Consider the following 23,962-nt stretch of genomic DNA (forward strand, 5'->3'; position numbering starts at 1 on the left):
TGTGCGAACTACATCAATAGTTCAGAGTAATAAAACAGAGAAGAAAAATCCCAAGAGAACTCACAAAGCTATTATTCTAAAAGCAAAACAGGCAGGCATTTCAAACCAACCATTAAATCTTTATTCCTAACTATTCTATGAATACGCAAATATTTTGAATAAACTAATTTGCAAATATAAATTCTTAAAATTTCAGAAGGTCCTTCTGGATCTTATCATATATATATATATGATATATCATATCATATATACAGTAACCAGGGAGCAGACTATTAATCCAGTTTTTGCTTATTACTTTAAGAGAAAACGAATAATCGTTTAGACAAAGTAAGTCACTTGACAGTAATACTCCACGATAAATTACAATAGAAGTATTCTTGCATTGGACTTTCTGATAGAATGAAAACATTTACTTCTTTGCCAGTTAGACAAGAGTAATTACAAAACTTCACTCAGGATCAGCTATCACCTTTCCTTCTCTCATTCCTCTCTAAAAGCTTACCAGCTGTGTATGATTGACTAAGATTTTGGTCAGCAACCCAGAAAGAAGTGCTTCTATGGTGAGTCAATGAATCACCTGGAACCTCAATAACACTTCAACTTAATAAGTTACTGGTTGCCTTCTCTCAGATTTATGTGCAGCATAATTTCAACTAAAAATTCAATGCATATTAGAAGGATTCAGTCCCTAAGCCACAAAAATAAAGAAACAGAAATAAAATTTCAAAAAGCAAAAAACCAAAAACCAAAACAAAAAGCCCACAAGAAGAAAGTAAAAATATTTATTCAACCAAATAATGAACTTAATAAAGAAAAAAAAAATTACCATTTATTTTAAAAGAAAACTACTAGAGCTTTTACATTCTGCAGATGTGAAGTTATCATTGTCAGTTCAAGGATAAAAACATTCATCTCTACTCAGTATCAGCTAAAATGCAAACTGAATTAGTAGATTTCTTCATGAAGCAACATATTCAAAAATACATTAAGTATGAAACAAACTATTTTAGCTGTGACTGAACCACATAAATGACAAGTACTTCCATGCTGCTATTTCAACTTAAACCAAAACCACTGAAGTGAGCTCTGATAGGGAATGCTCTCCTTAGCAAGTCACAATCAAAAACAGGTGAAGTGGTTCACAATAAGTGCCTCAAATATGGCAGAGACACAGCACACTCCTCACTAGGAACAGTCTTATATAAACAGCTGAAACTATTTTTCCTAAAATCTTTCATGTAAGATGACCCATCTTCCACTTACACAATTAGTTCAATAATTTAAAAAAAAAAATCTGTCTGCTCTGCAAATACTTTACTTCACTATAAATGCAGCTCCTTACAACTGCCATCCCTGCATTGCTCGTAACAATGGCTCTTTTCACCATGCTAAGCATATTTTGACAGAACCTGAGAAATTAAGCTGAGAGAAGTAAGCAGTTTTTAAAATTCAATATTCAAACAGCAGAACACAGAAAATCGCCAATAAAAAGCTTTGTTACCTTAAATGATAATTGTAACATTTACGATCATATTTCAACAGCGCAGAACTCTGCTCTTTGGGTACCTGCACTTGATGGCACAAGTAAATGTAAAAAGGAGAAGTAGCAATACATGTTTCCTGTTGATTTGTCTTTTTTTTTTTTTTTTAAAAAAGGGCAACTTGCAATCTAGAGTGTGCAATTGTGACTTCAATTGCTCTTCAGTTTCAATATTCCCTCTGTATCACTTGATCCACTTCTAACTGATCCCCTTGTCTCTATCCCATCGTTGTAGAATTTCCCATGCAAATTCCACAGTATCTTCAGAGCTCAGTGCTCTTCTCACCCGATTGTTTATCCCCAGTACAGCCTCAGTGCTGATATGAAGCTCACCTCGACAGTTCTCCAACCTGACCACACAGATGTGCTTCCTGCCCTCACAGCACCTGAAGACAACCTTCCATGACTACCAGGCTTTGAGAACTGGTTGCTTGTATTTAGAAAGAATGAGACACAGGATCAGAAAAGTTTCTTTCAGCCTTTCCAGCCTCTCTCCAACCCCTAAGCCCACTTATATCTGGCTGCTCCATCACCACATGATACATACTCAAAGATACTTGGACATAAGATGAGACGAAGGCAAGGTGCACTAAGCTGGAATTCTACGACTGTTGTTCGTACTTTGCAGAAAGGGACAGTAGCAAGAGGAAGGTGGCAGCTGGGATTACTTATGGACTCCAGTGGGGAAGCGTTGTGAAAAACAGACAGGTAACTCTTTTAAAAATCTGCAATTCTTTTCATCCCAAAGACTGGAAGGAAGAAAGGACCAACATTACAGACAAGGGAGCTGAAGTCTAAGTTTAGTTGTTTTAAGAATGGCCCAAGTGTGAGAATAAACATGAAAAGGATTGGATGAATGATGGACCAGTTATGCAGAAGGGCTTACCTGGCATTTGACAACTGGTTTAGAAATATTCTGTGCACCCATAACCTTTTCTGCCATAGATTTGTTCTTACTTCTTCAGTTTTGTCAAACACCTTCCTAAGAATCAGTATTTTGCAGAACATTTTATTTCACCATCTCAACTAGAAAAAATAAAGGGAAATTTAATTCCACAATCTGAAGTATCTCATTTTCTAATGGTAATATACATACATTAAAAATGAAAGGAAGTTACTACCCAGCAATTGACAAAGAAACACAATACAGAGAGGAACTCCCTGCTACAGAGGCTTTAAGCCTCAAGAGGATCAGCTAAATCAAACAAGGAACACCCTACTCTGATGCTGGGGTTCATTGTGCTTTTTTGCTGCCTATTCCATTTCACTATTCCTGTTCAATTAGATTACTGCCCTAATGGTGGCAAGAGCATCTTGCTCTAAGTAAGTGTTACCACCAATATTTTCAGAAACATGTAGGTTCTGTGACCTCGGATTTTCTAAAATATCTTTTCACTGTACAATGTAAGCTGACAAGATTTTGTTCTATGCTATTTGCTTTAGTCGTTCTGTCTAAGGCACTAGAAAGCACAGAGGAACACAGGAATCGATAGTGAAAAAAGTACCTTTTGAATTGGAACAAAATCCTGTAGAAGAGTAGAACTGAAACTGAAAAGCAAGAGTTCTCTCTGAACTGCAGCTCTGAGTTTTGCAGCAAATAACAAAGACTCTATTCCACCACAGTTTTCATAATGCAATTTCTCATTAGCACTGTGGGAAGATGCAAGACATGCAGGCTTTCTGCTATGGGGCATCTTTAACAGTTCTACCCAAGCAGAAAATCAACACATCTGAAAAAAACTGTTAACACCTTTATAAAGAACACTCATCCATGTCTATTCTCCAGAACCTGAAGCTCTAAAGCTGAAAAAGACTAAACGACTCAAGTATTTAAATGATAATGTTCTCAAAACTTTTAAGTTTGGCTTCATACACTGCTAGCATGTTAAACAAGTATGTTTATTATCATAATTCAGACATTTAAATTATAATACCCTTACTACGCCTCAAGTGTAGGCAGGTATCTAAGTGTTTTACACTGTAAACAAGCCACATTTAACTGAATTTACCACTTGTGATTATATAAAATAAAGATACAAGACATTCCTCTCATCATAATCCTTCTTCAAGCAAGGTCACAGACCTCTTTCCAAAGGCTTGTTTATCAAAGCAGATAAACTTTCTCCTCCCTCTCTTAAGATGCCAGCAAACAACGCTCATACTTCAAAGGCTGCATTAAAAAAGGCAAGTACAGCTCATACTCTTTCAAATGCTCAGAAATACAATGCATGAGGGAAATAAGGAGCTCACTTCCACCAGCCTACATCTACACAGCATATGCATAAACCCAAAGAACCCTGCTAAGATGTCGAAATGGCCCTCAGACCTGTTCATGGACACAACTGATAAAAGTGCACTCCTGACAGATGTTTGAGTAAATGTAGTGTACCTAACACCTATCTGATTTTGTGGTCATTTATTACTGGTGTGCTTTTCTTCCACTGACATGGGACATTTCATCAAGAATTATTAAAAGCACTGACAGAAATTCTACTACTTTGGAATATAGTAACAACAACTACTACTATTACTACTATGCTAGTACTTAATGAAAACAATGAAGTTAAAAAATACCAAGAAAGAAACAGTGATGGGGAAAAAAAACCACAAACCCAAACAAATGGAAGATGCCCCATCCCTGGAACTGTTCAAGGCCACGTTGGATGGGGCTCTGCGCAACCTGGTCTAGTGGGGGGTGTCCCTGCCCATGGCAAGGGTGTTGGAATTAGATCATCTTTACAATCCCTTCCAACCCAAACCGTTCTGTGATTCTCTCATCAGCAGCAGGTTGGTCCTGTCCATTCACCGTATCTAGCTTTATGGAAAAGAACCCCCAGAGCAGGAGTTATATGGGTCAACAATAACAAAAAAACCTGAATTGTCTCATTTTTCATATTTGACTCAGTACACTCACTAAAGTCCTTTTTCATGTCCTAGCAATTACACTGTCACTGCTAATAGTAAAATAAAAAAAGTTGGCCACTTCTTATGTTCCAAAATATTTGTTTTGCTTGTGACTTTATTTGTGAATTCAGGCAGAACTTTCCAAAGTTACAACTTCTTTTCAGACAGAAGAGACTGTACCTAGAAAGCTGATTTGCCTGTTTTCTTTTTTTGTGTCTCCACTGTCTCACCCATTAAATATAAATATGAAACACAATTTTTATATATTAAATATAACCAGTTTTGAAATAAAAATGCATGTTGACAGTGTCTATAAACACAATAATTAAACTTTAAGGTTAAGAACATTTTCTGCCCATATATGATCACAAATTTGCATTTTAAAATCCTGCCACTACTACTGTCCCATGAAAAAGAATACTTGGGACACCTCAGCATGAGTGTAGCAGTTGAAAAAAAATACCTCTTCCAAATGTCTGCAAGTATAACCAAGCACTTATTATTTCTTAAATCCTTCTATTGTCTGAAGAGTTTTGGTCTGGACAAGACAAAATAGTCTCTACTCAGCTTTCCTCCCCCGTAAAACAACTGTCTGAAGCAATATTGAAAGCAGAATGGTTCAACATACTTTCTAGATTTGAGGCACAACACCAGCAAGCAGATCTAGTCACTGAAATAATGTTACAAAATTACAAGTACCCTAACATTAGACTCAAAACTACACCTTCATAAAAGGCTTTAAAGGATATTACAAAGCAATTATTTACAAAACAGCAATTATAAAAGAAGATGCATACAGCAAGTTTAAACTATAAAGCACATCAAAGAGAGTACAAGTTACAGATCTCAAAATGAAGCATAGTAGTCATCAAGATCCTTTAATATTAGTTTATAAAACTCAGATCATCATCTAAAATTTATCCAGTAACACTTATCCTGGGAAGGCTCAACACTAAGCTGTGTGGGAAAGGAAGGAAGCAAAATGAGTACACTTGGATTTGATAACCAGGGGAGACCAAGAAAACCGCTCTTACCTGCACATCTGCATACAAAATCGTTCAAGTACAGGCACATTTATACTGACCTGCGAAGCAGGCAAAATCCCAGAACAGGGTGACCTAAGGAGCCCCCAGGAATGCAGTCTGAATGTCCCAGAGTGGCTCTGGGACAGCCGTGGCAGGACAGCTGTGTTGGTGCAGGGTTTTGCCAAACTAACCCTTCCCAAGCCCACTTCTGGAACATGGGATAAGGGAAGGTCAATCTGCAGCTAAAATGTAGATCTGCATTAAATTTATCAGGAAGTAATACCCTGCAACAGGATGGATGTACAACCTGTGCTGATCTCAGTCAGTGAGGCAGCATGTGTACAGAGATTCCAAATGAAAACATGCATTTTGAAAGGAAGGTTATCCTTGTTTGTTGACACAGTGCATTTGTTCAAGTACAAAAACCTCCAGAAACATTTTTCTCTCTGTTTACATGCAAGTTAGAAGTTATCTAAACACAGCACATATACTTTTGACTTTCTAATTTAGAGTCATTCATAAATGTAACCAAAGATCAGAATGACGCCATGGGTAAAGAGCATTCAAATAGACTTAGAACATCCACATGCCTTTCTGTGTTATAGGTAACATATTATTAATATAAATAGCAGCCTATCAGTCCTTCCCTTAATTACATAGAAAGGGCTCTGTTCATATACCAAATCACTGGCCTTCACTGTCACAGACAATATTTAGATACCTACCAAAGCTCTGCTTAAGCAGCACAACCAGTAGCTTTACCTAACATCAACTAGCTAAGGAGATTGCAAAAACAAACAAACCCTTTCCATGACAATTTGTATTCCTGACTTTCTCTTACAAGTGCTGGAATATGCAGTCAATGAAAAGTCCTCAAAGAGGAAGATGAAAAAAAAAAATTTCCCCTTTGAGTTCTTAAAAAGGAAGTAGTGGTTGACAGCTATAAGTGAAAGTGTAGTATTATTTCCACCCTTATGGAATTAGGAGTGGAACTGGGAACATTCATGACCTTCATTTAGTGCTTCCTTTCCTCCAGAAATTATTTTAAAATTTCCTGACAAGTTTTCATGGTAATTTTAAATTGCACTATAAAAGAAGTACTCCAGGTATGCATAATACTGAATTCTATCTAGACATACATATACTGGAAGCTAGAAACATAACTTAAGACAACAGCAACACAGGCTAATCTACCAGCTAATACGCCTCACACTGACCTCAGAAGCTTATTTCCTGGCAGGGATTAATTCTGTACACAATATCCTCTACCAAGTCCACAAGCAACCTCAACTCATTAGAGCTGCTGTGGCCCAGCAGACTGGACCAGACAATCTCCTGAGGCCCACAGAAACCTTAGTTATCCTCTGCCAGTTCATCCATGCCATAGAATTTGCTGTCCTTGTTCACAGTATTGTAACTTCCCTCCAAGTAGATACCACCTTAGCTACTTAATGACCTAAAGTTCTGGAATCCATAGAAACAAAAGAAACTCCATCAAACTTATTCTTTGTCTCTTAAAAATATGTGCTAATATTGTCATAACCTTAAAAATCCTCTGGCATCCAGCAAGAGGAATCCCTGTAATGATAGCAAATAAACAAAGAGTTGCTATTACCTACAGAGATCAAAGACCTGCAAAAAATAACTTGGCTGCAGAATGGATTCTTCCACAATCAGATATAAAAAACAAAGTTTTTTTTTTTAATAACAGAGCTCAACATGTGAAGAATTACAAATAATTCACTATGCCTCCTGAAAGCTTTCAGATTCTTCAAGCACCTGGAAGCAATAAGTATACGTGCAAAACCCAGCAATGCCAGAATAAAATCACAAGTAACACTACGGAAACTGATTTGCAATTCTATTGCCCCTAAGTTCTGGCATAACTATCACAGCTAACAACCAAAAAAAAAAACCAGAGAATGACAGCTAATTGTGCCACGAGTTACTGGGAAAGGTCACCAGAATACTAAAAGATAAAAAGGTAGGCAGGCTAAAAGCTCAGCTTTGCAGAACCAAGAGATCTGGCTTCTAACCTACATAATTAAGAATTACACTTCATGAAAAAACATTTTTAAAAAAAACAGAGAGCAAGGCATAATTATCAAACTCTGCTGGGGTGGGGTTAAACAAGAAGAAAAACCACTTACAGAACATTGACACTAGGGCAAAGACTAAGTTTTAGACAAATCTAGGTTTAAACTTAATCTCACTCAACTTCCAAAAAAGGAACAACTTTGGAAAAGTTCCAGTTAAGAGCAAAAACTTCCATATCAGATAAGACTAATGACATATGCAGACAGCAGCAGCCAGTACCAAGTGTCTCCAAAAGAACTTGCTGTACAAATATCTATCTGGCCCATTACAGAGCTTTTCATCTTGGATTTGAAACATAAGCATTTCAATTCCTTCCTTTAAAAAGGGTATTACTCAATACATGGTTACAAGCATCCATAACTTTTCTATTTTAAGCTCTTGCATTTATTTTATTTTTATGAAAGAAATACTACAGGTGTAATTATGAGAATATGCAGCACTAATAACTTAATTCTTAGGTTTCTATTCATTACTCTCTTAACACAAGAACAAAAGGTCACCCTTCTGTTCTGATATAGTTTTTATACATACACGAGACATTGTATGCTTTCTGTATTGAAGACTTTCTGTAATAAATATTTTCAACACACTTGAATTATCATGTAAAAACGAAAACTAAACAAGATATTCCCACTGGGGAAAAACTTACTTTAACAGCAGCACAATATTGTCAATATTTTTTGTATTTAGTTACAAGTTCTCCTGTTTTACACTATTAGGACATTTGCAATTGAGCCCATCTCACTATCAATTCTTCAGTCTTTCCAATAGTTGGTTAATGTTATTTTATAACCCAAAAGTTCTATGAATAGTACATATTTCCCTCCATTACACACCACAGTTCAACTATCAATACTGTAACGTTCCTTAGCTCTGTAAAGATTTTATAAATTCCTCATGCCCTAAACTACCCTGGATTAATCCCAGTATGTTTTATGTTTACTTTTTACAAAAGTAAAAAAAAAAACCCCAAAAAAGGTCAAACTCCTGCTAGCATTTTCTGTGTTTTTCCACTCAACTACAGTGTTACTACAGGATTTCGGACTTTCTATTATAAGCCTGCTGGAAGTTCATCATTTATTTATACTTTCTCAAGACTGAAATAAACTCTAAAGCATTGCTCAATCACACACAAGTCTGGTACAACACAACAGGAAAATTCTATCAAATTAATTGTCTGGCTCCAGCACAATGATTTTCCTTTTCAAGGAGGAAGCTGTTCTGGGCCTCTGGCAGACAGATATGTCTTCTTGCAAGATGGTACAGTCCAACCCATCTCTCTGCCTGATGTTCCCACTCCTAGAGCAGACTGAAAAAACACTTGCCTATATTCAACAAAAATGTGACAATGCTGAGCCTTCTTCCAACAATTCTGCCACAAGCAGAAACATTTCTGCAAAGACAGACAAGTTGGGAACACTAATGCATTGTCACAGCAAGATCTAACAAAATTCAGAGCTCTTGGATAACCCAAACTCTCAGCAAGTGAGCAACATTAACAGGAAGCAAGTACTGATGTGATTCAAAAGAAAATCCTGAGACAACAATCAATCATATAATTTAGCAGCAATAGACTGTAAAATTGCTAGCTATAGGGATGGAGACAGCATTCTTCCTTCCTTTTCACTGGCCTGGTTCCACAAACAACAATCATTTTCACTTTATGTTATCTATTAAAAGAAATGACAAAACCCAAAATGCAACAAAACAGCTGAGTATGTATCAACACATTTTGCAGAATTCTAGCTAGATCAGACTCAAATCAACACAACCAAAGTAACACAATGACACAGACACTCCTCACCCACATGGCCCTTCACAGCATACATAAATGCAATTACTTTCATTAGATAAATAAGCAAATGAAGCTGTTGCATTTATTAAGAAAAATGAGAAGATAAAGCCAAATCAAAGTATTTCTCCAGTGCCATGTAAATCCACCTGTTAACAATCATTGGATTGCCCAACTAACACGAAAAAGTAAAAATCAAGAACAACTTTATCTAATCGAAGTGTAGGGAAGCAAGGTTTTGCATTTATAAGCCTGGGACCAGGAGCAAACCCAAACCATCCCATTACAGATCTAAGAAAAACACATTTTCTGGCCTTCACTCTGGCTAAGTAACCTGATTCATTTGAGGTTTGTAAAAATTCATTTCAAATACAAAAGGGATTTTTGTTTGTTTTTAAAGCCTAATCAATGTGTTGGTGTTCCTGGCTCAGGAGAGATGCATCATGACTGCAATGGATCAGCTCCAAGAATTACAGTATTAACTCTGCAGCAGTGGCTCTAGATGGTATCTCTGCAGGGAAATCCTTGTCAGCACTGACTTACCTCTACTATAAATGGCTGCCCGCACTCCTACACCAGCTTCTAAAACCATGGTGCTGAAGTTCGTCAAAAGCAAGAGCTCCCTACCTCATACTATTCTCATGATGATATCAGTATAAAATTGGATGGTTCGTTCAGGGTGAAAAGCACTTACGTAAAAATATTAACAGGTGTATGTAAGGGCTGCCTGACATCAACCTCTTACCAGAGGCACCCAAGCACTGGAGTTTCACCTTAGTGCATTACGGCAGATCCCCACGTCAGTCCCCCAGGGCACTTGGAACACATATTCAATGTTTGGAAGATAAAGTGTCTTCAATGTTTGGAAGATAAAGTGCCCCCACTGCAGATGGTAACCATACAGCTACATCAAGAGTACTGAAAAATAAAATATCTGTACATCTCTCAGACAACAATCCTAACAGAAAGCTGAAAAGATATAATAGAGGAAAAAACAAATAACAGACATGGCATCTATCGAAATAAGAGCTACTGATACATGAGAAACTAAACATCCCTTACATAGATAAACACTAAATAGGCCAGAGTATCACACAAGAATCTCTACTGGAAGCAGCAGGAAAAAAACCTCCCACCGAAACCCTACAATTCCAAATACCATTTTTCATATCCCACTTAGTTTTTTAAGATAAATTTACTAAAATACTTCTGAACTAACAGAGCGTCCAGAGAAAATGTTCTGTACTTCCTGAATCGTGCCAAGTTCTTGATATCCACAAAACATTTTATGTCATGTTAAGTGAGCAACATATTTCCTCTTTACAAATTTCGTTTGCTCTCTTTCATATCAATTTACTTTTACCCCTAGTACAATACAGCACAAAGAAAAACTATCTAATCTCAGCTCCTGTTTGTCAATGTAATTCTTACACTAGTGGTCCAAAATTAGATGAAGTATGCTAGATAGGGTCTAGTAAGCTGCAAGGGGTTCTTCCTTTGCAAGTGCAGCCTCCGCTGTTTGTCCTCGGGTTCCTGTCGGCCGTTCACTCAGCACAGCCAGGGCCCTGCGGGCAGCCCTGCCCTTGAGCAGATCAACTCAGCCCCCACACCAACACTCACAGGCTCGGTGTCGTCCCCAAACACGACCAGAGTAAACTGCACTGTGTCCTTCAGATCACAACGTTAAACAGGCTGTACCTTTGGGCTCGTTGTTTTGAGTTGCTGGGGTTTGGGTTTTCTTGTTGGATTTTTGGTTGGTTGTTGTTTTGGGTTTTGTTTTTTGAAGGGTTTTTTTTTAAGGGGGGGAATCTGTTTTGTGTTTGTTTTCTTTAAAGAAGAGGGTGCTCCCTGCAGGACGTATTTTGTAGTATTTTTATCTCACATATTTTAAATCTAGAAGCCAGAAAGCACAGCTTTAATCAATTTCATTTACTATTACGGGGATTATGGATTTCAATATAGTTAGCATTTATGTCACCAAGATACGAATGTGCTCAATTCATATCCACTTTGAGTTAAATGAAAACAATAGTATTAGCTACCATTAACACATCAACTTGTGCCTACACGGTTTTTTTCAGTTATTACAAATGACCAGTTCTTTGGAGTGCTTTTGCTCTAAGAAAATACTTTATTTTTCACAGTTTCTCAGAGCATTTGGTAAACTGTGGCAATGAATTCCCTATAAAAGGTACTTATAACAGCAACTCAAAACAATCTAAGGCACTGAATAATTCCAGATTTTGAAAGCCTGGGTATCTGTTGGAAGCTTCAGGTTTCTACTAAAAGCTTCTAAAACATCTGTCAGAAGCATTTCAGCCTGGAAGCCATATACAAATTCTCAAGGGTTTTCCACTTGTTTGTTTTCAAAAATGAAAACAAAACCCAAAAAACCAAGTTTAAGATTATTTCAGTTATGCAATTTTTAAGAGCTTCTTCCCATATGCAGCGATATGAGCTGAACAAACATATTTAGATTTTGTGAACTATAGCCCACTTTTTCTTTTGCTTTGATTCACACTTTTTGGAACACTCCATGCTCAGCACAACATCTACTTCCTACATATCTAGTGAGTCACTTTTTCAGGCACCTCTAAAAAAACCCAGATTCATTACCTTGTAATTACTTTAAAAAAATAAAATCAAAATTAATTCTAAGCATAATATTCTAATGTTATCACTGCATGAAAAATCCACTAGTTAACTAGGAGTTACTATGCTGTATCTACAAACACAGGCAAAAAGAGGCATTGCACAGATTGTCTGTAGAAGTACTACTAAGCACAGAAAAAGTTCAAGTACAGATAATCCCACCACCATCTCCTTCTACCTTAATCATATACATATTTAGGCTTAGATATTATGTTAAAAATATTTTTAAAAGCAAATCCAACTTTAAGTACCTGCTTTTAATTGGTATGTATCGGTAATCTCAAAAACTCATCCCACTTTCATCCTTAATAATGCTGGTGTTACATAGACATTATCTCCTTGGGCAAATAACTTTTTCCATGCATAATTAAAGTGCCTTTATACAAAGCAAACATTCACATCTTTCAACTGCAAGTAACATGTTATCTTCAGCTTGGTCTACTTATGTGACATATTTCAGCTTATGCCTTCCTCTGCCTAAGGAAAAAAAATTTGTACTACTTTCCTTGGCATTGCTTACTGCTGCTCCCTCTCTGCAGGTTCTACCCCTATTTACAGATGATATCGATAAAATTGTTTACAGACTATGTAGTAAACAGGATCACTCACATGATTCACTAAACAAAATAAAACTCCAAGCCCTCAGGAAAAAACCAAAGAGTATGAGAGTATAACTGAAAGGCAGCTCAAGAGGCAGCACAGAGACTGGACTGAGTGACTGGTAATGCCAGAAACTGGTATTGCCAGAGTCCACAACTTACGAAACTGTAGCCCCAGATCATTCATGAACCATTTTGAAATATCTGAAGGTTTTTCTCATTACTAAATTAACATTTGAAGGTCTTTTATCTTTCAAAAAACCCAGAATTGATAAACATCCTACATATAAGCTTCTAAGAAATGTTTACAAATACTCTGACAAAAAGAATTTGTGCAGGTTTAAATATAGGTCATTGATAGGATAATGACAATTTGCTAAATGAGATGTGCTTATTAGCAGTTATGTAAACAATGATAATAGATGTTCCTGCATGTAAATGTTCTGGCATAGTTTCATGGTTTTGTTTACATTTTGAAAACACCACAGAATTTTTTTAAGTAGTTCTTCTGATTCAAGATCAAGCCTGTGTTTATCAGTATCTTCTACCTGCCTTTTCACACCAGCATTTGATACCTATTATCTCTAATGGTGTATTTCCCCCTCTCCTCCAACTGTCTCATAATTTACCATTCAGACACTCAATCAGATGAAAGCCAGTCCATATTGCTAAGAAACAAGCACAGAATCTGAAATTCTCCACATTGCTCTACCAATGCTTTAAACCTTTTATAACATCACCACATTTAACATGCATCAGGAGTGGATTCCAGGGCATGATCCCAAACCCATTCTTTACTTGATCACTATGGCTACAGATCCCCACCTTGGCAATTTTCATCAGACCCCTGTCAAATCTTCACATGATGGTATCTCGAGAACTATTAAATACAATCCTCTTACTTACTACCACTATTAAGTTGCTATTTTAAAACAGATAAATGAGTAAGCACATAAATTTTTTACCTATATTAGAGAAGCCAGAGCTAACTGAAATTTAAAAACAAACAAAAAACCCCATAGCTGATGGTCTTTGAAGCTTATCTATCAGTTACCATATTTTCTCAACACTCAGTGCTTTGTCAAATTAACCATCTTGAATACGGCATACTGTTTGTAACCATATTAGAGCACATGGGGGTCTTAAAATCTTTTAAGTCATAAGAAATGTTGATAAAAAGCCACATGCATACTAATTTCTAATTTAAAGACAGCACAATAAATCGGAACATTTTACTTTGTTGAATCAAACAAGAAAGGTTAAAGACTAAACTTAAAGTATTTCAAGCACTTAAGTTTTCTAGAATCCAAGAATGCACATCACGCACACACAATAGAGCCAAAGCAGCGTGCTTAATGAAACGTTTAATACAGATAGCAGTTTGCACAATTACCTGCAGGTAACTTGAAAGCCATGCCATAATCCAGCCTTAGGAAATTAAATGCTTGTCTTGTCCCATCATGCCCAAGTATTGCATAACACAGGATAGCTAACAATGGAAGGTTAAGAACTTTGACTGCGTTGTACTGCTCCTCCTTCTGTGTCATACTACTGAAAAAATCTGCATTAATTACAGACCATATTATTCTTAAAATCCAGAGCTACACTGACTGCATTTCATAGAAGGGCTTGGTGTGAAGCTAAAATCCAGCTGATTTAGAGGATGTTAAGTTCTAGGGCATAACATCAATATATTTGGGAAAAAAATACAGTGCTGAGCAACTGTAGTCTGCACTCTGCTAATTTTTTTCTGGCTATTTAAAATTAACTTGACAGTCATTAAGTAAAACAACTTTACTTGTCCCAGTTCAATCCCTAGTGGACAAAACACGCACTACAGGACCCCTCAATTTCGCTTAACAAGACTGCCAGACTTGTGAGAGGAACAGTTAAGAACACAGGATGTATTTTAAAACCATTTTCACTATCAATAAGACTGTATCATGAGTGCCATTCATTACACTCGTGTTCCCAGTGATAAACTTTCTATCAGAACCAAACAAAATACTCCACAAAATTTCAAAAGGACAAGTAGGAAGAGTGCCAACCAAGCACAGTATCTTTTTGAAATCCATTTTTCAACGCTCCTCACAATCAATTTACATACACAGATAAAACAGTAATTTCTCCGCATTTGAAAAAAATACTATTACACCCTATATCGATACAATGTGCTTTCACATTTGCATGACTCACCTCAAAATCACCTACTTCCAGCAATGAATAAGACACACGCAAGTCTTTCAGTACTCTAACCATTTTCAACTGTTCGTTTTATATACTTTTCATAATATTCAGTTTCTGCTTTGTAAGAAATTACCAACTTACCTGGAAAGTTATAATTTTAGAACAAATCTTACTCCTTCACTAGTCAACCATACTTACTACAGCAAAACCCAGAGTGATCTGCAGTCTACAGACACTTGCTAAAACAAACGTGCAGTTTCAGTGTTTTTAAATAAACACCTTACCTTGCCTGTCTTGTGATCAAACCAGACAAGAGCATGGTTCCTGGACAGCACCTTGCAGTCAAATGTGGCGTTGTTCTGGGCTGGCCGGCAGCGAGCCACGGAGCGGCCGATCTTGACGGGCTCGTCCAGGTAAACATGACGCTCCTGAAACGGGTGGGAGTTCGGGCGGCAAGTGAAGATGGCCAAGGCTGAAGGCATCGAGGACAGATTGCGGTTGCCACACCAACCAGAGATGAAGAGAGCCTCTTCTGATGCAGACTGTCCTCCACAATTTTTAAAACACCTCCACAGCAACTTTATATTAAAGCAGGACAAATATTATCGTATGAGAGGCCTAACAACCCATTGTTTCAGTGTGTAAACTAATTCTGGCAATAATCCAGTGAAAAAGCCCCATTATGTCTCTTAACATCAGCAGTGGCCCAAAAAAAGTCTAAAACATACAACTTTCAATCCATCCTCCTCTGGAAGAACAGGAATAAGCATCTGATTCCTTCAGAGAGAAGCAAAGGCCCCGTGAAAGAAGGATACAATGTCTTAAATCCAAGTAGATGAGTCATACAAGTACTTTTGTTTGTAACCTCAACTGCCTTCTTTCCCCCCTCCTTCCGTAAACAACACTGACCAAAAGTCTGACCAATGCAACATGGAAGCAAGGAAAGGTTTAGGGAAGGGGGATGAAGGAGTAAGATTAGCGTCCTCTCTCACAGGGCACAGATCAGGAACTGGAAGGTGAATACAAAGCCCTCGCTTCACAACAGGGACCTACTGCTTTACACAGCAATCCGCATTTCACCATCTTCATGTGTTAAACCCCAGCAGAATAGGTGGTCCTCGATTTAGGATGCAGTGCGAGAGCTACACTGTTTTTCTCCCCTACACCAGATAAAGCTAAACTGGTCTACAGCTTCTGGGAGCCGCTCAGATAAGGAACTTGATAAGGCATAGAGAGGCTCCCAACTCTCCTTCTCCCGAGGACAAACCAACGCGTGGGAAGGGTCCTTGGGGCCGGCCTGCGAGGCGCGCTGACAGGTCGCTCCCCGGCGGCGGCTCTGGCTGGCGGCGGGGTCGGTGTGCGTCCCTCGGCGGCGGCTCCGCAGGGGCGGACGGCGGGGGCTGCCCCGGGAAGTCCCCGCCAGGAACCCCCGGCGCGGGGCGCGGCGGCTCCGCTCAGCCCCTCCGCAGGTGGCTACGCATGAGGCGGGCCCGCTGCGCACCCCCGCGCTCTCCGCCCGCCCAGTGCGGCTCCGCTGCCCCGGCGGCGGGAGAGGCCTGGCGGCCGGGCCCGGGCGCTCCCGCTCGGTCGCTCTGCCGCTCAGGCGGCCACCGGCCGCGGGAACTTTCCTCCGACCTGCGGGGCCGAAAACAAACCGGGTCAGCCTCGTCCCTCAGCGCGTCTCGCCGCGTCCCCTCAGCCCCGCATCGCGCGGCCCCGCGGGCGGCACGGGGCGCACCCCGCTCCCCCCTTACCTTGCGCGCAGCCGCCGCCATAGCGCCTGGAGCCCTTCCCGGTGTGGCCGCGGCGGCGGGGCCGGGGCGGGGCGGGGCCGGGGGCAGGCGGCGTGCGCACCGGCGGGCTCCGCGCATGCGTGTTGCGCGCGGTGAGGCTGCGGCAACTGGGGGGCCCCGCCCCGCTCCGGGCGCGCGGGGAGGGGGCGGCGGGATGGGCCGGGAGGGGAGAGGGGAGAGGGGAGAGGGGAGAGGGGAGAGGGGAAAAGGGAAAAGGGAAAAGGGCTGCTGCTCCTGCTGGAAGGGCACGGCTGGGACGTGTTAGCACGGGGCAGGTCGCTGAGGTGAGTGAGCCGCGGCCCCGTGCCGTCGCTTTGCCGTCGCTGTGCTCAGCTCTGGGAGGGAGGGGACGAGCGGGGGCCGTCAGCCCTTATAAATAAGGGGGAGGGAACGGCGTGAAGTTGTGTCAGGGGAGGTTTAGGTTGGATTTTAGGAGAAGGCTCTTCACCCAGAGAGGGGTCGAGCACTCGAATAGGCTCCCCAAGACTGCCAGTTCACAAACCTTTTGGACAACGCTCTCAGGCACAGGGTGGGATTCCTGGGGCTCCCTGTGCAGCGCCAGGAATTTGACTCGATGATCTGATTCCAACTCAGAATATTCTGTGGTTCTGTGAAAGAGTGGAGCTTAGAGCAGGAGCTGGGGTGACACGTTCTCAGCAGAGCTTGCATGGGAAACTGCAGGAGTCTCCTGAACATCCTCCTGCTTTCCCTGTGCGCTTCTGGTGGTTTTATGATCCCAGATTAAAAACCTAGCGAGCCGCAGTGTGGTGTGATGTGTCCTGGGGCGGGAGGAATGCTGGCCATGTTTGCCATGTCTTGTTTCAGGTTGGCAGCTGGAGCAGGGGGACTCTTGGAGCAGTGGCTGCAGGGACAGGACTGAGGTGGGGTCACTGGTGCTGTGTCTTCCCTCAGTACATCACGGAGCATCATCCAAGGTCATATTTATGCCCGTTTTCTAGAAGCCAAGGAAAGGTCGCTTGTCAAGGTCATATGGTAGGCTGGTGCCAAACAAGTCTCTCCAGTCCAAATACATTCTTAATTCCATCATTGCCTGTAAAGCAAACAAGTGGAAATTGTGTGATATAAGATAGATGCTGGTAGTCGTGCCAGCACTATAATTACCCTGTGACAAGGTGTTAGGATTAGGGATATGGGAGGGTTCTCTGATGGCAGAAAGAGCTGGCAGCCGTGGAGGACAGGAGCGGAGCTGGGCCAGGCAGTTCAGCAGTGGATGAAGGGAAAGCAGCGATCGAGGTAAGGCAGCGCAGTGTGTGAGACAAAGCACAACTGGTGTGTTCTGAGTTGTAGGACAGTAAAATCTCAGGGCTGCCTTCATTTTTTTTTCACTTTCTTTTTGACTGCACTGTGATTTGGGGAGGGGGTTTGATTTGTTACAGACTAATTTTCGTCCAACAATCCAGTGAGAAAAAGACAGCAAAACCAGGCTGTAGCATCTGTGTTTGAAACAAAGAAATGAAATCCAAGATTAAAGACAAGTCTGATTTTATGAAGACAAAAACAAACAACTGATAGGTGGAAGATTTAGAACTGTTTATCCATAGTTTTAATTCTCCTGACAGGGGCAAAAAAAAAATCTCGCACACCACTCCGTGGCTTTCATCAGCTTATGAGATTGTACTACTGTGATAAATATAATTGTAATTTACTTTTACTAATTGTTTTAATAAGTGCAAATTCAGTGTGGCTGTTGCTTACAGCACACAAGGTGCCATAACTAATCAAAGGGAGAAGGAAAGGGGTATAAAAAGGAGATGGAGAAAGTGAGAATAAATTTAGGTCCATTAGGAGTTATATTTGAGGGAACCAGTTGCAAAAGTAGAAATAATTGAGAGCGCTTTGGAACTGCAAAGTGTAAAAAGTGGGAGCAAAGGGTACTACAGGTGTTGGAATTAAAAGAATATTTCTGAGAGCATTTTCTGTATTTTTGTCTGCATGTTTAATGGAGAAAGGAGACTGAAAGTAAAATTAGAGATGAAGACGATCCATTACCATCTATAGGACCTAAGAGAATCAGGTAAAACAATAAACTAAGCAGTGGATAACTTTCTCTGATGTTCTCTCTAAGTATTTATAATAACATAATAATAATGTAAGTATGTAATTTAAACTGTAAGCCACTGGAATACTATGTTTGCCTGAACCCTACTTCATCCCCTGGAGAAATTGCACTCTGACAATCTCTCAGGAAAGCAATGGTATGTGCCAGCTGCCTTTCTAGTTCTCTTTGGCACTGCCAAATGGCTCATGTAACAACTGAGCTGTACCCACTGCTCATCGAGAACATTAATTTGAGCCTTCCTTCTCTGCATGCGTGCCAGCTCTCAGAGGAGCTGCATGGGTGTAGTTACCCTCAGACTTTTTAACTCCTATTTCAAATTGCTTGATGAGTTCAGAAGTTATCAGGGGCAGAGTCATAGGCTAAAATGAAAACATAGAAAGCAGTTGCATTCTGAAATGAGGATACAATTATCGTATGGGTATTCTATGAAATGTCTGCTGCTTACCAGAAAGTGTCCTTCCCAGAACTGTGGAGAGCAACAGGTGGATGAGGATTTCTGTGTGAAGTGCTCGGCCGCTGTGCTGTGCTCAGAGGAGGAGGAGAAAGAGGAGGAGGAGGGAGGAAATGTCAGCCCCTGCTTCGTTTCTACAAACGCTGTCACACAGCTGAACCAGGCAGAGTACCTCGCAGCCATGTTAAGTAAGGGCAGCACGATCCCACTGTGTCCATCCTTTTTCCGGGCAGGAAGTCCATGAAAATGTTATGATAGCCATCATAGCTGAGGGTAGAAAGAGCCCTCTCCATAGCCATCTTGGGTAAGGGAAAGGGAGAGGAGGGGACTGTCACTGTCACATTTGTCCCCTAAAGAGCTGGTGGCTGTTTCAGGAACTTAAAATGCAGCTGAGGTAGTTTATGTGCATACCTGAAAAACATCTGGATTTTGGCTTGAGGGTGTTGAAGTTGTAATGACTTGATGAAAAATGAGGTCTTTTGCTGATGGAAGCCTATCGTGAATTCTGAGGTAACTGTAACTGACGCAAAAAGAAAAACACCAAGCAGCATTATAGGCAACTCAGTGCCACATTTCTGAGTACTGTGCAATGATGATCCAAAAGGCTACCAAAATAATTAATATGTATCAGACTAAGTTTTCACTGCAGAGGTATGAACCAGTTGCTTAGTGGGAGATGTTGATTCCAGAGAAATTGTTACATTTAGAATGACTGAGGCATGTCATGTATAGCAACAGTTCCGTTTCTAGTGTAAAAATTGAGATGCAAACTGATAGTGAAAGCTGAATAAACAGGTAAAGTTGGAGATGCAGTTTTCTACTGAGTTCTCATCCCTGAAATATTCATCAACAATTTATCCAATCAATTTTTTACTGATTTTCAGAAATACAACAAATTCCATGTATAATTGCCATACCACATTTAAAATATGACAGTCTAAGAAGGCATTTACTGCTGTATAGACCGGTGTGGAAACGTAAAGCAGAGTTTAAACTGTTACTTACATCCTTATGTATCTTTTGCAAAACAAGCTTGCCTCAGAAGTAGCTTCTAAAACATTCTGAACCAAGCTGCCAAAAAGTAAGGAACTGTTTCAGAGAAGTTTTCTCCAGTGTTTAAAAAATTGATTCTAATTATCACCCCAGATTTAGTGAACCAGTTACACTTTTTTATTTTAGTGCTATTATTGTTCTTTAGTTTCAGACTTATTTTCTGTTCATGATCTTTTAACTCTGACCGGTTATGTAAAGAACGATTACATTATTTTTCAGCATTAGTTTTGAAAAAATAAGCAACTTAGCCAGTTTAATCCTCTCTTGTCAGGTAGGTTCTCCATTTATTCCATTTTCTTTCAGATCCTTCCCTGCTCCTATTTCTGGTTTGCATTAAAAAAAAGATACAAGTATCCAGTATACAAATGAGTGTCTTACCAACATAATAGACAATTACATTAATGCAATATATGTAGTAAGCATATACTGAATATACTATTCAATTTACGTTATGTAACAAATATGAATGTTATACAATGATTTAAAATATATTATTTATGTACTATATATCCTATCCATTTATATATACAATGTACATTGCATAGTATGTTGATAATATATGTATTTGGTGTATATACATAAGTATAATGTAACATACATACCATTAATACATGTTATGCTAATACATAACTAATTTTACATGCAGTATTTTTTTCATTTCAAATCAAATCAGGCAAGTTAATGTATCTGGCATTTTCACTGCTTTATCATTTTAGCAGAACAATCATCATGTGACCAGCTCTTATTTGCTTTTCTATTAATATATCAATTAAACAGTCAATATTAATATTGACTTTTTGAAATGTTTGATGTTTTCTGTGGCTGTTTGAAAAATAGAAAAGGTGCTTCAAAAATAATTACAACCTTTTTTGTGTGTGTGTTTATTTGTTTTAAATGAATGTATTTATTAGACCAAATCTAATTTTCAAGTACAAATAAAATACTGCTTTAAACTGAAATCTCGAGGCGGGGGATGGAGGGGGAAGGTGAGATGAGCAGATGATGTTTATGCAGTTCTTTGGTGTTACTCTGTGGATGTGAGCAGTCTGCACAGTCACTCCCTGCTGAAGCTGATGGAACCTGGCCAGCCAGCAGCCAACACAACATTTGCTGCTACCTGATAGAAAGCATCCTGCTGAGAGGGGGGGGGACAGAGCCATGGAGATCACAGCTGTAGGAGCAAGATAGAGCATGGAAAAAAGGAAGGCAGGCTCAAACACTGAACAGTTGTGGATCTTTAGAACCCAGCTGTCCCACATAGGCCTTTGCTCATTTTTATTCTAGCAACTGACATCACAGGGCGTGCTTTTTCTAGAAGTCTCTCTTGTCCAAACCCTTCTAAATATTAACAGATGGCTGTACTTCTGCAAAACTAGGCTGAGTTCATGGAGATTTGTAAGGGCACATTCCATATGCAGAGCCCTAGTGTTTCATGAGGCTTTATTGCAAGAAGTAGCAAAATGCTCTCAATTAGTAGGTTCCCAACTCTGAATCAGTCTATCTTTTGTCCTGCACTGAGACTTCTTGAAGCAGAAAGCAGTCTCAGATGTTTCTAAATGTTGCAGAAATATTTTTTTTTCTTAACGTACATTCTTTCTCAATTGAAGAAGATAATCACAATTTATCAAAACTAAAATGTATATGAAATGGCTAGGTGAAAATCTTTCTGAACCAGCGTTTCCCTAGTTATTGGGAATGTCTCCAGTGGGTGAGAATCCTTTCTTCAGTACTTACCAAAGATTGTGTGTCTATTCTCTTAACTTTCTTCTGCCAAAACATTATTTGTTAAGCATCAGGTGGAATTAATTTACTGTTCAATAAAATGAGCAGAGCATATCACTCTTAGTAAGTACTTTATTCTTATTATTTCACATACACTTTTAATTGACATGAAAAAAATAGGTGCCAGCAAAATCTAGAAGTACATGCATGATGATAATAGCTAAAATTTTGGTTTGCCCATAACAGCAAGAATATAAGCAAGGGAAAGTATAAAAGTACAAACAAGGGAGGGCTTATAAGAAGCAGTGAGATGGAGTATTTTCTTAAACCAAGTGATAAAAGCTTTTGGCCAGGCTGTTTCAGTTCTTAAATGGGAACAGCAAATGAAATGCTACTGAGAATCATTGCGCTGAGTTGAACTTGATTAAGCTCAGTCTTAGTCATGTCTTTTTTTGGATGGTAATCTTTTACAGAATTCAGGAGTTAACTACTTGAAAAATCTGTGAGTGTTGCATGGTATCACTGTAAGATACATGAAGCAGCTGGAGATAGTGAGAATCTTCCTGTAGAGCCCTGCCTGAGGCTGCACACTGCAGAACCCCATTCCTATCTCAGTTTGTATCTAATATTCACTTTGCCAGTAATGGTTTATGATAACTGAAGGCTCAAATTATATCCATGATATAATTTGATATCTCAAATTATTACCGTGCCATAATTTTGTCTGAGTTATATGTTTGTTATGCCTTTGTCTAGAAAATTACTCGAATGATCAAAGCATAGTTTAACTTCTAGCAGTTTGGTTTTGATAAACAAATGTTGTTAATGGGTCTTAAGGAAACAGTGCATCTAAGGAGTCCTAAAATTTTTTTAAGTATGTATAGATGTATTATTCTGGTTTTAATATTTACAACTCCTGTCGTGGAGAAAAAATGACATGTAGTGATTCAGGTAAGCAGCCTGTCTGCATCTACTGCTGCTGAAGCTGTTCTAGTAGCAGTCAACCAAAAGTCTAGTGTGAATAATTCGATAAAAAGAGGTCAGGAGTTTGGAGGGGTGCATGCATGACTTCTTTTTAATTTTTTTTTTTATTAAATAAAATCGCTATTTAGCACTTTTAACTCTACAAAATGTTTCATAATGAAATATAAATAGCTGTTGGACTGTGCTAAAAGAATATTTGAAAGCTCTTACATTATTAAATAAAGAGCTTGGGCTTTGGCTAAGGCACTAAAAGAGGGTTTAAGAGATTTGGATGCTTTTTTTATTATCCCAGTTTCCTGTGAGGGTGAAGCTGTCCAGTCATCAGCCAGAGGGGTATTTCCATCTCCCTCCGGAGCCGTGCTCAGCGTTGCAAAGGACACGATGGAGATACGCCCGCTAATTACGTGGCGGCCACGTCGTCCCCGTGCAGGTGCTGTCACGGACATGTCGAAGTGGAAGAGAAAGCTGATTGATCCTTTACCTGCAGAGCTGCCGCCACGAGCACCCCGCTAAGCACCGGTGGGACGGGCTCCCCGGGGCCGGGTGCGGTGTCTGCAGCCCGGGTAGCTGATGCCCTGCCCCTGCCCCTGTCCCTGTCCCTGTCCCTGCCCCTGTCCATGTCCCTGCCCCTGTCCCTGTCCCTGTCCCTGCCCCTGTCCATGTCCCTGTCCCTGCCCCTGCCCCTGCCCCTGTCCCTGTCCCTGTCCCTGTCCCTGCCCCTGTCCATGTCCCTGTCCCTGCCCCTGTCCCTGTCCCTGCCCCTGCCCATGTCCCTGTCCCTGTCCCTGTCCATGTCCATATCCATGTCCCTGCCCCTGCCCCTGTCCCTGTCCCTGCCCCTGTCCATGTCCATATCCATGTCCCTGCCCCTGTCCATGTCCCTGCCCCTGCCCCTGCCCATGTCCCTGTCCCTGTCCCTGCCCCTGTCCATGTCCCTGTCCCTGCCCCTGCCCATGTCCATATCCATGTCCCTGCCCCTGTCCATGTCCCTGTCCCTGCCCCTGTCCCTGTCCCTGCCCCTGCCCCCGTCCCCGTCCCCGTCCCTGTCCCTGTCCGCGCAGCTCCGCCCGCCCGGTGCCTGTT

At 40.2% G+C, this 23,962-nt stretch overlaps 1 protein-coding gene across 29 annotated transcripts in view; it reads right to left on the reverse strand.

The window, feature by feature from the left end:
- LOC125331442 (sarcolemma associated protein) overlaps positions 1–16,628 on the reverse strand; it is a 79,005-nt gene extending 62,377 nt beyond the window's left edge. For all 29 annotated transcript variants that reach the window (XM_048315438.1, XM_048315431.1, XM_048315426.1 and 26 more), the window contains exons 1-2: positions 16,551–16,628; positions 15,081–16,431 (exon numbers count right to left, since the gene is read on the reverse strand). In XM_048315438.1, coding sequence (XP_048171395.1) covers positions 15,081–15,278 — 198 coding nt within the window. In that variant the 5' untranslated portion in view covers positions 15,279–16,431; positions 16,551–16,628. The remainder of the gene's footprint in view (positions 1–15,080; positions 16,432–16,550) is intronic.
- Between the last annotated feature and the right edge of the window lie 7,334 nt (positions 16,629–23,962).

The sequence above is a fragment of the Corvus hawaiiensis genome, chromosome 11 (genome assembly GCF_020740725.1).
Source record: "Corvus hawaiiensis isolate bCorHaw1 chromosome 11, bCorHaw1.pri.cur, whole genome shotgun sequence".
Classification (NCBI taxonomy): Eukaryota; Metazoa; Chordata; class Aves; order Passeriformes; family Corvidae; genus Corvus; species Corvus hawaiiensis.